Raw genomic sequence first — 16,249 nt, 5'->3', positions numbered from 1 at the left:
GGGGCATCACCTGCCTTTTTCAGGGAGGAAAGCCACTTATCCCTCTTACATGCTTCTCTCACAGTGACATGGGCATCATTCCATCCCCCTCGCTCAGCCAGGGCTGCCCTTGCTCACAGCTTCTCTATGCCTCAGCTGCCTGACCTGTCTGCAGTGAGAAACACAATCTACACCACTTGCTGAGAAAAGCAGCTTTGGACACCATCAATGCAAGCCACAGCTCAGCCTGAGAATCTCCTCCCTCAGCTCAAAAGCCAGGTCAGAAATGCAATCCTGCACTAGAGAGTATTTCCTTGCAGGCTGGTCAGCAACAGTACTGTAGGGGCAGGAGAACACAAGTTACCCCCTTAAAAATGCAAATGTGGGAAGAGGAGGCCAGGAGGCTTGAAGGTTGTATATGAATGACTTTATTTAAGTATGCTGGGCACCACCAGGCAATATGGTTTGGACGGGGTGCAAGGGAACAGTCAAGCAGATAGAGCAAATGCTAGATTGGAGACAGCACCTTTCTGTCTGGATGGAGCACTTGCTGCTTCTGTGAGGGCAGCAGAGGGGCTGCCAGGAGTGGGGCAGGGAGAGATTACTGGCACTGCTGGGGGCACGAGAGGGGTTTGCTGCTTCCCCTCTGCATGCTGCAAACTAGCAACACAACTGATTTTCCAGCAGAAGGCAGCTGACTCATGACAGCTCTTTTCCTACCTGACCGGTTCTTACTTAAAAAGCACAGCCTGCTCTGATGGGAGTAGGTGAAGGAGCAGCCTGGCCTCAACAGGGACCTGACCACCACACCTGCCTGCCTACAGCCTCTGTACAGTGAGCCCTCAGAATGTGGCTGTCCCACAGGGGCAGCATACTGCTGCTGCCACCCATCTCAGCTGGGGCAACACAGCAGCTTTGCTGTGCCTCTGCCCCAGCCCTCCAGCTCTTACCCCATCTCTGCATTTATAAGACCCCAAGGGGATGTGCAACAATGAACAGAAAGGAGGGGAACAGGGAGGAACCACCACTGAGCAACTCCAGCTCTGCTGCTACTGCCAGTTACTGCAGAAAACTGAAAGGAAAAAAATAAAATAAAATAAAAAAAGGCAAGCACCAAATAATGCATAAGAAAAACCTACAGGGCAAGCAGTGGCACATCCCCACACAAGCAGGGCTGTAGGCCCACCATGGCTGTTAACACAGCAGAAGCAGAGCAGTCAGCAGGCAAGCAGGGGCATACACAGTACAGCAGACTACATCCATGGCAACAGCTTCCTGCTCACACCAATTGCCTGGTACAGTTTATTGTCCTCTCCTTCAGGGCATTCATAGAGAACCACCACACTCCCTCAGGAGCAGCTGCAGGGTGGTGTAGCAGAGCGGGCGGGCAATCCCGCTAAGCGTGTGTGCTGTACATAGTGTTAGCATCCAAAGGGCATCTGGGTAACAGGTGTTCAAAGACGACCCAAAGCCTAATTCCCAGGTGCTGTGGTCAGTATTTGAGATAGCCTCAGACATTTCAATAAATAAAACAATTCTTACATTACAATGCACCTTTCCAATTGTTATTTTGACCCAGAATAAAGTACACAGGAGTTATGCCTGGCTGCAAATACATGCTCCCTTTTGCCCTGACATGGCAGGAAGGAGGGAAACAGCCTTGACTCTTACAGAGAAAGAACAGGGGAACTCAGCACTGTAAATCTTGGCAGGTTGAGGGGGAACACACAAGTGCCTTCACCCCCATTCCGGGGCACTTGCTTCCAGAGGAGAAAATGTATTTAAAACAAGGTACAAGAGAATAACCGTCTAGTACAATGATAGCTGATTAGATTTGCTTTGTTCTACTCCATGCAATACAAACTAAGTCCTATCACCAACTTCTCCAGCTGTGGTGCAGACCTGCACATCAGGCTAAGAAGTTACACACACCCACACGCTCACACACCAAAAACAGTGGGGGAAAAATGGGCTTAACTGTTGAGAATGTGCTTCCTCTTAATAAAAAATATAAACAACTCAAAAACCTACTGATGGTGAAGACAGAAGTAGCTACAGGGCCTCAGCTATGTGTTTCTGGACAATCCAGGCATTGCAGTCGGGCTGACTAAAGCCTGTGTGAGCAGTCTGCAGTGGTTGGCTCCCTTCTGGCTTGCTAGGCAGTTTCTATAAGCTGTTCCCTTTGTTTTTGCTTGTCTGTTTTACAGTGACAACATGATTGCAACACAGAAATCAAGGGACTGAAATGAAAAAGGAATGGGCTGGTCTGGAGAAATTCAGATTGGAATTTTTCTCCTTTCCATTAAAATAATAAAAAACAAAACAAAACAAAAAAAAAAAAAAACCAAACCAAAACCCCCTAAACAACAAAAATATTTAAAAACCAAAACAAAACCAAAAAAAGAAGTTAGTAGTACTACTACAACCCTCCTGCTGCTGTTGTCTTTGCTCAGTGACGTCGGGGCATGCTGGCGCGCACACACACACACACAGGCAGCTCTCACACTCGGACTCAGAAAAGCGAGTTTAGAACTGAAGTGAGTCTTCGGACACTGAGGACAGGTCCCGGCGCTAGAAGGTTTTCCGGTGGATGGCACGAGCTCCATCTTCTTCATACTCCTTTTTCGAAGCCCACATTTTCTTAAAGGTGTCCAGTGAGGCCAGGATGGAGCCCCTGGGAAGAGACAGGCATACAGAATCAACCAGGTTGAAGAGACCTCCAAGATCATCAAGTCCAAACGATCACCCAGCCCTAACTAATCAACTAGACCACGGCACTGAGTGCCTCATCCGGGCATTTCTTAAACGCCTCCAGGGACGTAGACCCCACCAGCTCCCTGGGCAGCCCATTCCAATGGGCAATCACTCTGTGAAGAGCTTCCTTCTAAGATTAAGCCTGAACGTCCCCTTGTGCAGCTTGAGACTGTGTCCTCTTGTTCTGTTGCTGGTTGCCTGGGAGAAGAGACCAACCCAATGTTATGGGTTAAAGGAAAATGTTTGGTGCAGTCATGTCTCTGCAGAGACAAGATGCTTTTACTGCATAACACTTCCCCATGTGAGAAAGGTGCTGAGACTCCCAGTTACCTTCAACAGAAGTGTCCTCCGGACAGTCACTTCCTCTCCTGTTAGCATCAAACATGCTGGCACTGCAAAGCCTGGCACCAGCCATCCCCTCCCAGACAACCTGCTGCTTGCTGTTCCAAACACCAGCTTTTGTTGTAGGATCTGGTCTCACTTTCTACAATTATGGAGCAGAGTTTAGTTCTCCTGACCAGCGGCAAAGACATAGGCAAGGGAGAAAACATGTCTAGAGGCTCTGCTCCAAGAAACATACTACCTGTGAGCTTGTTTTACCTTAGACTGGACATTATGATTGGCAAGCCAATGCAACAGTCTCAGGTTCTGCAGGACTCTTAGGGACAGAAAAGGCCAAGGGGCAGGCAGTACATGTGGAGTCAGGCTCAGAAACCACTCTGAGCATCATGCAACTGAATGATGAAACTCTTCTGACACACACCACCAGAACAGACAATAATGTGAGTGCCAACGGGCTGCACCTCCCCACCCCTCATCCCACAGCAAGACATGCCACTGTGCAGTACATACCCAATCCACGTGGAATACAATCTCTCCTGAGGAGCTGATATCTGGGAGAAAGAGAGAGTCAGTCAGTACTCTTCCAAGCTCCAGTCTGCTCCTCCTGGGACACTAACCCCATTTTATTACAGGTGGCAGATGGCAAATACCAGTATCATCTCTTCCACTAGAAAGGTACCCAGCACACACCCCTAAAGCAGCCACAGGGGTCCAGGATCCTCAGCCAGGGGTCATGTCAGAGAAGCTACCTTCTCTTGGAATGAAGCCAAACAGGTTTTTGGGTTGTCATCACAACAGCAAATAGTTTTGGGCTGTCTCAGGAAAGCGGTTTCTGGTTTGAAACAATTGGCAGCTCCACTCTCAACATGGTTCTTTAGAGGCCAGAGAACAGCATGTGGAGCAAGTGATAAGCACAAAAGAGATTGCTCCTACCCTTATTTTGACATCCTTCGGAGCTAGCTTCTTCACTTCGCTCAAGAGCCTGTCACCAAAGCCTACAGAAGACAGAAAACATGGAGTCTGAGCCCCTCAGCAAAATCACAAGTTCCATCTACTAACAATGTGGACATGTCCTCTGCAGTCTTACTCAAACATCCCACTCCAGCTCTCAGAGTGACTGGTTTGGAGAGGCACAGCACACAACCAGTGAGATACTGGGATTCTATCTCCCTCAGGAATACCACAGACACTGGCACAACGGGCTCAGCAGCAACTTGAGAAAAGCAAATGAGATATTTTTTTTTGCTAGGAGCACAGGTGGGCCAGTTCTCTTCTCCTTCCCTGGGCTTTCCTCCAGTGCCCAGCCCATTTCTACAGGGGAGCAAGGTTGGAATAGGAAAACCAGGACCTATCTGGAGATGTCCATCTGTAGGCTGAAGTTATCTTTAAGTTGATGGGGGCCAGCTGAGCGGGTAGAATGCTTTCTGCACACTTGTCTGACATTTTATGCAGTAGCAGGACTGTTGGACTTTCTCAGGTACCAAAGACCTAAGGAACCTCAGGAGAAGCAAGAGCTTTTTAGGTATCCAGTCTCAACTATCCTGAACTAGAGCAGCAGCAATGAGCACTGCTATTCAGTCCTGACACAGGCAGAGTGACAGGAAGGAAAAAAAAGGCCCCCCCCCCAAGCACAAGAAGTGAGGTGTCTTGCATATCCAGAAGGGTATGACTAGGACTCAGGAAATTAGATAGTAACTAGGTGGTAATCCCTCCTGAGAAAGCCAAGTTCCCACAACCCTCATCCCACAGAAGTTAGTTGATCTAGGTTATCTTCCTAGTTTCAGATGAGAAGGAAGAGATCAGGTAAGTCACAGCCCACTGAAAGAGGAGAAGCAGGAACCTTTGAAAAGCGTGGAGCCTCCAGACAGCACGATGTTGGAGAAGAGCGTTCGCCTCAGGTCCATGTCTGATTTCTGAATGGCGAACACCAGCACCTCATGGAGCCCTTCGCATTCCTCCCCTATCAGGTCTGGCCGGAACAGCAGCTCGGGGGCTCGAAAACGGGCAGAGCCGATCTGCAAGGGGAGAAGTTAGCAGAGAGGGGAAGAGAGAGCAGTGTGTCTTGGGCCTGCCTCTTGTAGGCGAAGCTTTACAGTAGTGAAGTTTCCTGGACATTCATGCTGCATTGTTAGCTCCCAAATGAACACTGGCTTGGACTACAGCTCCCAGAAAAGGTACTATTTCCATTTGGCAGATGAAAACTAAAGCAATTTACTCAGCCCCATACAGCAGGCTCCCAGCTACACCAGGTCCCCACTGGCAGAAAAAGGCACAGATCCACCCCTGTCTGGTACTGGAGGTAAGACTTGTATTTCTTCTCCTTCAAATATTCCATAGTAGGCTCAGTCTTTTGAGGAGTACTCTTAACTCGGTCTTCAAAGCAATTGTTTCTGCAACTCTAGGCAGGACAAGAGCCAGATACAAAACCACTGCTGAATTTACAGTGAGCTGGTAACTACCCACACTCCATTTCTGATCTGCACAAAGATTTGCTCGGTCAAACAGGTCAGAGTCCCCATGGTCACACTGTACCCTTGCCCAGGACTTCCAGTAGAAGTTGTCAGGTTTCTAACAAAGTTTTCTTCACCCAAAAATTCTAGTGCCCAGCTTGGCATGAGTTCTTGTCTTCTAAAATGATCCCCTCCCACCTAATGCCACACTGCATTTCACATCACTAGGCAGCAGGCTATTTTGGAAACCTCATTCCTTCACATCAGGAATCCTGTGAGGCGGGTGGTCCTCACAAACCTCAATAGTGCTTCCATCTGGTAGATAGTACTGAGCCTTCTCGGTCTCCAGAGTCTCATCCTTCTGGGGGTTTATTGACAGGTAGCAGGCACGCTGGAGAGGAAACATAGGGAGAGGGAGATGAGAATGAGAATCCAAATGCCTCTTCTCCCTAACAATCAAAAATCTGTGCATCCCTTTGGAAAGACCCAGTTTCAACAGTATTTTGTGCTGAGGAAAAGACCATGGACTTTACAGACCCTCACCATGAAGAGTAAACAAACACTTGTGAAAGGTTTTATCAGACCCTGAGAATCTGCAGTGCAGATAAACACAAAGGCTATTTTGAACCACCAGCCTGTCTTCACCTCCATGTCAACAGCCCTTCCATAGGAATTAGGTGCAGCCTTGACTCTTAAGTCTCCCAGAGCACAAGATGGTTGAGGTTGCAAGGGGCCTCTGGAGATCATCTTGTCCACCTCCTTGTTCAAGCAGAGTCACCTACAGCAGGTTGCCCAGAATCATGCCTAGATGGCTTTGAATAGCACCAAGAATGGAGACTCCACAAGTCTCCAGGGTTTGTGTATCTTGTCCTGACATTGGACATTACTGAAATGTGCCTGGCTTTGTTTACTTTGCACCCTCCTTTCAGGCATTTATATACAGTGGTGAGATCCTCCCCAACCTTCTCATGGATCAACAGTCCCAGCTCTCTCAGCCTTTCCTCATGAGAGATGCTCCAGTCCTTGAATTACCTAAGTGGCCCTAGTCTCCTTCAGGCAGATGAGAGAATGAAGTGCAGAGCTAGGTAGGCTGGCACTTCCCACTAGATTTCACAAGTCATGACTTCCCTTGAGCAGAAGTCCCCTCTTGGATAAACATGGAAACAGTGGATCACCTCCTTGATGGTCTTGACAATCTCAAATTCAGAGGTTGTGTGGAAGTCATAGCCCTCCTTCCGGAGGTAGAGGCGCAGGAAGCGTGAGACATCACGGCCAGCGATGTCAATCCGCATGATGGAGTGAGGCATGGCAAAGCCTTCATAGATGGGAACCGCATGGGTAACGCCATCCCCGGAGTCCAGCACCACTCCTGTAGTCCTCCCAGTCGCGTAGCTAGCAAAGGGGCAAACAATCAAGTCAGAACAAGCAACCCTAAGCATGCAGCACATCCAGGCTCAACTCGGGGAGCAGAGACATCACCTGAACAGCAGCTAGAAAAAGCCCCAAACCTACTTCTCATCAGTTACAGTTCAGCAAGCTCTTGTGAACTCTTTATTGCAGCAATTAAAGTTCAGCTTCACTTCTTGTTGAAAAGGGGTAGGTCAGACACCAGTGGGGTCTCTTCTGTGGGTTTTTAGAAAACTGGGCTTCACAGCAACATGTCACAAGCACAGATCAAAGATGAAAGACACTTACAGGCTAAGCACAGCTTGCATGGAGATGAACAATGCTGGCACATTGAAGGTCTCAAAAAACACCTCAGCAGCACGCTCTCTGTTCTTGCGTGGGTTAAGGGGTGCTTCTGTCAGCAGCACAGGATGCTGGTAAAGAAAAGAAGGAGCCATACTGCAATAACCAGGAGGCAGCTAGATGTGTCTTCCTGAAAATTTCTGCTTATTTATTCACTTTAAGAACCATGGGGTGTAAGAGGACAGGTAGAACAGAATAATTTCATCTGCATTAAACAGTGAATAACCTCTAAGAAATTGGAAGACCAGCAGGGTTCTGGTCTAATTATGAAGAATTGTTAGGAAGTCTACTTTGTGTGCAACTCTGCCCATAAACAAAGGTAAAAAAGGTAAACAAGGGCAAACAAAGTGACTCTCAGTGATAAAAGTCAGCCAGATTTACCAAAACACACAGACCCTGAAGGAAGGGTGAAGGCATAAGGTCTTAGCACAGACCCTAAGAAACATTCCTACTTCACTTATAGTCATTTAATGATATTTTTTCTGTTGGTTCCTTCCAGACCACAGGACTGTGGTTTTCTCCTTCCTCACTTCACATCATGTCACTGTTGAGTGGACATGCCTGATGCACAGGTAGAACAGGTAAAGTTAGAAGCACTTGGCCTAGAGCAGAATCATTACAGAGAGTGTAAATAACAAAGTCAGATTTTCAGTCAGGCCTGAACAGGAATTCTGCTTGGATATTTCCCATGCAGTATCTCCTGAGAGGTGAAAGAGCCTAGTTCAGTAACAGACACGCTGAAAAAGACAACCCAAGCAAAGGTCCCAAATCTTTCCTAGAGTTCCAAGACTACTGGTGTCACACACAAACAATGACACCTGTGCCCTTACATAATGAGGTATCTCACCTCCTCTGAGAATGTCTGAAGCTGGTCCTTTGAATACACATACTGCCAAATGCGCTCCATGTCGTTCCAGTCCTTCACTATGCCATGCTCCATCGGGTATCGGATCGAGAGGAGACCTCTGTGCTCCTGAGCAAACAGAAAGGACAACCCAGCATACCTGTCAAAGACTCCATCACAATTCTGAGCACTATGAATGAATGCCAGACTCATTCATTTTTTATTCCACTAAAATACAACTCCTCTCTAGCACATAGGACAAAAATCTAAACATTCATTGCAAACATCTTTCCCAGAGATGTATTCACAAGACTAAACAAGGCCTTTTTATACTGAGAAGGAATGTCTGACATTTGCAAAGCACACTCCATGCTAACACTTCAAGCCAACCTATCAAATGGTATCTCTGGTCATGATATAAAACATAACAGGGTGGTATTGGGGAATGTGGTTTGGAGGGCTCATGAAGAATGCAAGACCATACAACTACATACTGATAAAAGCAGGACTGTGAAAAGCAAGCTTCTTGCCCACCCCAGGGAGATAAAAGGCAACCAAGTCAACTTCTAAAGTTCTCAGTCAAAACATAGGGATGTAACCATGCAGACCTAGAAGTAGCCTAGGAAAAAAAATGAAGAGATACAGGACTTGGGGAAAAGGTCTGTAGTCAGCAAGTTGGCACAAGAATTTAATGAAGTTTCCCACTCCACTCTGGACGCACTTAGAAGTGACAATCTACCCTGCTCTTCAGATCTATACACTAATACCAAGGATCCACAGCCCTTTTAAGCACAGCAGCATTCTGAGATTCATAGAGAAATACAGTGTATAGGTTTTCTTACCTCTGCCTTTGGACCAATGAAAATGTCCCCTTCTAAAGCACCAGCCATAACACGAGTGTGCTTTGGTCTGCCCACACTAGAACAGAGGCAAGAGCATAAGTGCTTCTGGAGGAAGAGCTCAGATGCACCCAAGGATTAACTACTTTGTGTTCTTCGCTGTCCTAGCCAGTACTATCTAAAGTGATGGGCACTACTAGCTGCAGCCAGGCCCAGGTTTGCTCTAAATTAATCTCAGAATCAGAGGTGAAGAGAACAGATTGTAGACAGTTCCAAATTAGCAGGACATGTCAGCTGAGTCTGGCCACATTTTCCCTGATGGCTTAGGACTTAGTTGTTCCAGCAGCACCTGGGGTAAATGTGAGCAATGATCTGAGCTGAGAGACCCACACTGAGTTGCCTGACCTCAGGTAGGCTTCTCAGGTTCGACATTTGTAGTCCCATACCCCACCTCACCATAGAAAACACGTTGCTCAGATCATGAATACACTCATTAAGCTCCAACCCCACTGAAAATAAAAGTCAGTGACTATTTGTAATTCCTGATCCCAGTAAAACTCAGAAAACTTTGAGTGAGGTTTGGCAGGAATCAAGACAAACCACACCCCAAAGAAATGTAGAGGCCTTCACACTTCTTTTCCCAACATCTCAAAACTAAAGGATCCTACAGCTTTGACTAAGCCTGACAAAGTGGTAAGTCACCTTCTACAGCACATCCCCCTCAGAAAATCTTCAAGTACTTAACAACAGAAATCTCATCTCCCTGATGCTTCTGTGCAGCAGGCAGAAAAAAATGTAACTCTTTTCACCAGTTTCAAAATTGGACTGTTATTCCTCTCTACATAGCAAAGAATTTGTACACAGTACTAAGAACTTACCAAGTGCAGTAGAATACTTACTAGTTTGGAAAGCAATATTTGGGTATTTGATCACCTGCAAAACCTGCTTTGATAACACCCGAGCCCTGTGGGAGCAACAGAGAAATAGATGAGCTTATTCATTCAGTTCTCTTTGCAGCTTTAAAGGAGTAGCAAAGTACACCAGGCAGGCACTCTCCATTTTACTAGGTATAATGCTCCCTGGGGACTGATTCTCCAGGCATTAGGGATGGGAAGGTGCCAGCAGGACAGCTTGGCCACTAGAGGGGAGTAATGGCACCCTCCCTGTCAGCGACAAATCACACAGGGCACAAACACTCGAGAGCATCCTGGTACTGCTCTGCAGACACATTCAAATGCCATTCTGTACAGACAAGTATTCTTCTACCCGGTGCTACTGCCAGGGGTGCAGGAGGCTAAAGCTCTGCAGTTTTCTATCAATCTTAAATACTCCTTGGATGGAGGAGAGCACTCCAGAAAGCCAAACAACTGAGCCCTGATGGATTCAGGGGCCACTGATGAGAGAGTGAAGACTGTAGGCCTCTCAGAAACAGATTGGAAAGCCTGAAGGGAGGGTGGAAAAAGTCAGAGAAGTGAGCAGGAAAGGACTTTGTGGAACAGGTTAGAGCAGAGGCTAGGGAAAAGAATGCTAAGGAGGCAGGATACAGAAATGTGGGCAGAAAAGACTGAAAACAAACCCAGACTGGGGGTCTGGAAAGAACAAAGGTGCCAGTCAGATTGTAAGGGGAAGGGCTGGAGGCAGGAAGAGCAGCTGACAGGATAGGGCTTGTTTAGAAGGGATAAGGAAGAAGAGATTAGGTATGGCAGTCAGAAAGGCACAGATTCAAAAAGCCTCCTGCAACATTCAAAGCAGCACAAGCAGCAAACACAGAGCGGGTAAAACCAGCCACAGCGAGGCCCTGGCAGCAAGTCAGTGCTGGGCATCTGGCTCCACAGATCCTGTCGCCACTGGTATCATCTGGAAGCGTCCTGGGAACCTCACCATCAACTTGGACCTGTGCTGACTCCTTCCCCTCCTCCATTTCCTCTCCCTGCACAAGAGAATGACATCTTGAAACAATGAGCAGCTTGCAGGAACACCCAAGTTTTGCTAAGGAGCAGATTTTCATAGGCTCTCCTTGGATAAGGCATTTCATTGGCAATCCCAGACCACCACAGCAGCAAATTCTTCTGCAGAAAGAGGGGCAGCTCTGCATTACTCTGTACCAGGAACAAAGTGTGTGAGCTGTACTGAAACCTGTCACCTATGAAGTGCCTGTTCACTCTCAAGAGCTCTGAAGCGGGAATGCTCTGGCATTTTAAAATGAGTAGTGATGCAACTCCTCTATGGCTTTCCCCTTCCCTGGTCAGCATCACTGCTTTCCTTTGGAGTTTGAGACCAAATGAGCTGCTCAGAGCTCTGCCAGAAAAGTTCTGGCTGCAGCAGTTTCTGACGCTGCTGTCCCAGCTGCCTGCCCCGTTCCAGTGCCAGAGGTTACCAAGCCAGAGCAGGCTCAGCACAAAGGAATGCGAGACAGCTCCAGCCTCTCCAGTTCACAGGCCAAAGCCTTGTTCCCAAGCTACTTCCATCAGCACATTCAGTCAAGGTGCCAGGCTTTGAACAGATCATGCATGCTCTGCCACCAGCGCTGGGGCACTCCTGCCTTAAAACTGAGAGCCAGATTTACCAGGGCGCATCTATAAGATGAGGAACACTCTGCAGACCTACGTAGTTATAAAACATAAAAGATATGATTGCTCAAATCCTTATCTCCTGACAAACACCTGCAGCCAGGCTGGCTGAAGGAGCACAGCCATGCTGGCACCTGAGCAGGACTACTCCCTCTGGGCAAGAGGGACGCAGGTTCAGCTGCATCCCAATGTCTACACCAGCAGGTACTGTGAAGTGTTAAAATTAAAAGGACTTCCCTTTAAACAGACTCGTTTGGATATTCACTTCAACGTGCAGCAAGGAATAAAACAAACCCAGTATTTTGTTTTTCCTTATCACAGTTTACAAACAACTCTCTACCTGGGCAATAACACCCTCCCCCTTTGATTTAACTCTTTTCGCTACAAGGCCTGACAAACACAGCAAGGTAATCACATCAGAACATTGTGCTTACTGAGTGACTGATCTTTCTGCCAGCACAGAAGCAATCTTTCTGCTGCTAGAAAGTGGTTTCAGGAGAACAATGCTGCCCCTATTTAACACAGATCAAAACTGCTTTAGGCTAGGCCAAAAATTCACCAGTGTGTCCTGGTGAGAATCCCAGCAAGTTATGCATTTTAAGATTTAAATACTGAAGTTCAAAGTTAACCAAATGTGCTGATAGCTCAGAACTCCTAGTTTGAGTCAAAGATAAATGACTGCTTTGAATGTGCTGGTAGGATGGGACTTCACCACAGCTGTGCTTCAAAGTGCCTGGGAATAAACCAAGCACAGCTGATTGCTACTGCAGCACTGCAAAGACCTGACAGCACCTTCTGACCAATTCAGTTTTTCCTGAAAACATTTTAACTCTTTGAAGATGTGTGCAGTGAGTAAATCTATTTACTATAGACCAGACTGAGCTCCCTACACAAGGAGAGGAAATGATTTAGAGCTCGAAATAAGCCTGACTGATTCAGGTTTAAAGTAAAGACCTGGGGTTTTAGCATTGCTTCAAACAAGCAGAACACCATGAATACTCTCTTCTGCTGCAAGCTCTGACATACAAAAACTTTAAAAAAGGACATCCTTTCAAAAGTAACCATTCCAAGTAACCATTTAGTTTGTTTGGCCTTGTTTTGGTTGGTTGATTTTTGGTTTGTTTTTTTCAAATGTGAGCAAAAGGGGGAAAAAAAGAAGACATAAAAACTACAGGTCAGATGTAAAGGTGAAGGCAGATAATCTCATGGAAAAATTCTTGTGAGTACCTTCAAGTAACTGCACATGCCTCTTCCACTAGCCCTGGAGATAGTCAGTTATTAATTCATTCACCTACATGCATTTAGGGCTCCAATTTAAATGGCAATCACCAAGAGAGCCCACCTGGCATGCAGCACTTTTCATATTGTTGTAAATATATCTTATTAGATGTACATTTTAAAAGATCAAGAACAAACCAAAGACAAAATGGGCCTTACTGACAGCTCAGCTGTTTAAAACACCACCACTTAGACAAAGCCAAATCTTACTCTCTTTTACATAAACAGAGACAATTCCATGGAGGTCAAGGAATTTGCACTTGCTTAGGCCATGACTAAACCATGCTGTTGGTAGTCCTGGTTTTGGTTGGGATAGAGTTAATTTTCTTCCTAGTACCTGGTACAGTGCTGTGCTTTGCATTTAGTATGAGAACAATGTTGATAACACACTGATGTTGTAGTTGTTGCTAAGTAGCATTTATCCCAAGCTTTTTCAGTTCCCCATGCTCTTTCAGCAAGCAAGTGCACAAGAAATTGAGAGGGAGCACAGCCAGGTGACCCCAACTAGCCAACAGGATATTCCATACCATAGAATGTCACACTCAGTATATGAACTGAGGGGAGTTGGCCCAGGGCAAGAAATGGATTGCTGCTCAGGCACTGGTCAGCAGGTGGTGAGCAATTGCATTGTGCATACTTTGTCTTTCTCAGGTTTTCTTTCTCACCCTTTTAGTTATATTCTTTTCAATTATGATTATTATATATTTTATTTTCATTATTAAACTTTTCTTATCTCAACCCAGAAGGAGGAGTCAGCAAGGGGCTGCATGGTATTTAGCTGCTGGCTGGGATTAAACCATGACATCAGTTTACGTGTGCATTAGGTTCATCAGAGCTCCCAGACCATTTATTTCAGAGAGAGCTCATTTGGAGTTCAAGATGAAAACACAATTCTTGAAATTACTTATTGGACAAGGAGGAATATTAAGGTTGTGCTGAGATATAGCTCCAACTTCTCATTGTATATTACAAGACTCTGCCTCCTGAAAACATGCAAGTGAGTCAACTGTTTGGTAAAAGAAAAACCCCATGTTAGGTTTTTAGCTATGTATCTTAATGTCACTTTGGAACACACCAAGATACTAGGGCTGCAACTGTGGGGACTGGCTTGCTTGCCAGCTCAGTATTGCACTTCTCCCTCCCCACCCTCCCATACACATGCATACATAAGACAGGATGACATTCAGCCCTGAAAAGCTGCCGGCAGCTCTTGAGGAAAAGCAGTAATGAGGCAGCAGGAATAGCCGTACCTGCTGTGTGCAGCTCCACCTCCTGTCCTGCCTGAACTCAGAAGAGTACCAAAAATGCAGTGTCACCGTAAGGCTCCTCAGCTGACAGCCTGCCAGCATGCAAGGCAGATGCTACAACAACTATTTCATTCTTCTTGTACAGGGAGGGGCAGGGGGGAATTTGTTTGCCAGAAAGGCAAGAGAAAGACTTCACTTTTATAAGAACAGCTGACAAAATGAGAAAAGAAACAAGAGTCGGTTGCTGACACATGAGCCCTTCTTCAGGTCTAAAGCAGAGGCAGCAATCACTGCACTAAATAACAAAAGGACATGCTGAAATTAGCTATAGGCTCCTATTATACGATTACAGCACCACAAGTGCATCCTCACAGTACCAGAGTGCTTGGAAATAACTTTAATGGCAACCTAATCACTTGATAGCACAGCAGGGTCAGTGTTACTTCAGTCATTCCTAAGAACAATCAACCTGATCCATTCTTTAATGTCTCAAATAAAGAAAATAACACATTTTTTCTCCACATAGTTATTTCTACTACTTAGTCTCCTTTTCCATTAAATAGTTTCCTTCAATGTCTAACCCAAAGCTCTCTGCTGTGGTTCTAGGGGCAGAAACAAAATCAAAACTGCAGAAACAAAATCAAAACTGTGCAGAAACAAAATCAACACTGTCCTTCTCTACTCAAGCTGTAGAGAAGGAATTGGGATGAATAATAAATAAGGGGTCAAACGAATCATTGGCTTGATCTGAGAAGACCTACAAACGTTCAGCATTATGGGAAAACAAAAACAAAACAAAGGTTGAGAAGTGTTAGGAAGTGTTAGACTAGCAAGTCCACGTGCCATATGGCAAAACGACTGAGCAAAAATGAAGATTATGGAAAGATAAGGGAGCACAACACTGACCCTTTGAAACAACAAAGTCTCAAAGTCTGCCAGAATACAAAAGGGAAGAGTACAATTTGTGCCTCACTACACTGAAGGAGGCTCCCTCTAAGATATACCCTCCCACCCCTTCCTGGATGGCCTTTTCTCTTGAGAGGCCAGCATGGACGGGTCAAACAGAACTGGACCCAGAAGTACCTCAATGAGGCACTGAATCACAGTCACCCATCTCTGATCTATTATCCACACAGGCTGAAGGTCTGCTTTGAGCTAATGAGCAACATTATCAGCTATGAGCAGCTATCTGTGACACCACACCCCATTGTCAAATTACAGCTGATGCAACTCAAGCTGGGAGCAGTTTCTTAAGGAGCTCTCCCTCCTCAGAATAGGAACCCATGCCTTGGGTGCCAGTACTCCCTTGCTGAGATCGCTAGGCCAGATGTGCTGTGAGGAGGTGGCTGGTACTGGGTGGGTGCTGTCTCTGTCACACTAGGCCTGTCAAAGAGTTGCCTGTAACAGGGAGGTTGGCTGCAGAGTATCATCTCCATCAGGGTCCAAAAGAGTACAGACACCTCCAGAGCATGCTGGGAATCTGGCCAAGGCGTACCGCACAGGATGCCGGGAGTCTGGGCAAGACTGGGCCCACCGGCGGCCATTGTCCCGCAGGCACAAAGAGGGACGAGGCGGTGCCGCTGAGCCGGGATGCAGCCCCGTCTGACAGACAGCTCTGCCCACCAATGAGCACAGGTGCTCTGCACGAGGGCGGGGCGGGAAGCACCCGACTCTGGCAGGTAACTGCGGGCTTCCCCCGCTACCCCGCCGCTGACTGACAGCTGCCCCAGCCAATGGGGTCGCGTCGCCCCTCCCAGCCAGCAGGCACCTCGGCGGCGGCAGGGGCCCGCATCAGCAAGGGGCAACAGCCCCTTCAGCGGGTGACAGGCAAACACCTCAGCCAATCGCGGTGCGCCGAACCGCGACGACCCCACCCCGGCGGCAGCCTGCGAGAACACAGCGGACAGCGCTGTATGAGGGCCTAAGGCGGCGGCCAGGCCAGCGGGAGGTGGGGGAGGGGGAAAAGGATGAGTAGGCGGCGGCAGGCGGGGCGCGGCCGTCCTCGATGACAAAGGGATTCCGGCTCACGGACCCTTCCCGCCCTCCCAGCTCCCGGGACGCGCGGCCTCCCGCACTCACGTTGTCTATCACGACGGGCTGGTTCGCTATCACGTCGTAGGACTCCATGGCGAGGACCCGCCGCAGCCACCCGTCAGGGAGCAACAGCCCAGTCCTCGGCGGCGCATGCGCAGAGCGG

The 16,249-nt window shown here is 47.3% G+C and overlaps 2 protein-coding genes across 2 annotated transcripts in view; one reads left to right on the top strand and one right to left on the bottom strand.

Moving 5' to 3' along the window:
* Nucleotides 1-397, top strand: part of MFSD13A (major facilitator superfamily domain containing 13A) — a 14,646-nt gene extending 14,249 nt beyond the window's left edge. Inside the window, exon 9 of the mRNA XM_068139490.1 lies at nucleotides 65-397. Coding sequence (XP_067995591.1) covers nucleotides 65-183 — 119 coding nt within the window. The 3' untranslated portion in view covers nucleotides 184-397. The remainder of the gene's footprint in view (nucleotides 1-64) is intronic.
* Nucleotides 392-16,249, bottom strand: ACTR1A (actin related protein 1A). Its single transcript, XM_068139492.1, has 11 exons — nucleotides 16,132-16,249; nucleotides 9,857-9,921; nucleotides 8,961-9,036; nucleotides 8,122-8,247; nucleotides 7,221-7,345; nucleotides 6,701-6,917; nucleotides 5,824-5,916; nucleotides 4,916-5,090; nucleotides 4,009-4,070; nucleotides 3,586-3,626; nucleotides 392-2,653 (listed from the first exon to the last, which is right to left on the bottom strand). Exons 1-11 carry the CDS (start codon nucleotides 16,177-16,179, stop codon nucleotides 2,551-2,553), a joined length of 1,131 nt encoding a protein of 376 aa, XP_067995593.1. The 5' UTR covers nucleotides 16,180-16,249; the 3' UTR covers nucleotides 392-2,550.

This window comes from Melanerpes formicivorus, unplaced genomic scaffold (genome assembly GCF_026170545.1).
Source record: "Melanerpes formicivorus ecotype bairdi unplaced genomic scaffold, bMelFor1.0.p_v2 SCAF_6, whole genome shotgun sequence".
NCBI classification, from domain to species: Eukaryota; Metazoa; Chordata; class Aves; order Piciformes; family Picidae; genus Melanerpes; species Melanerpes formicivorus.
This window is presented reverse-complemented; position numbering and strand designations above follow the sequence as displayed.

What these genes read in the sequence shown, in the direction of transcription:
- ACTR1A (XM_068139492.1), bottom strand. Translation starts at nt 16,179, where the DNA reads ATGGAGTCCTACGACGTGATAGCGAACCAGCCCGTCGTGATAGACAAC. An exon ending in AGCCCGTCGTGATAGACAAC is followed by an intron (nt 9,922 to 16,131) that starts GTGAGTGCGGGA and finishes TTGCTCCCACAG; the next exon opens with GGCTCGGGTGTTATCAAAGC. An exon ending in CGAAGGATGTCAAAATAAGG is followed by an intron (nt 3,627 to 4,008) that starts GTAGGAGCAATC and finishes TCTTTCTCCCAG; the next exon opens with ATATCAGCTCCTCAGGAGAG.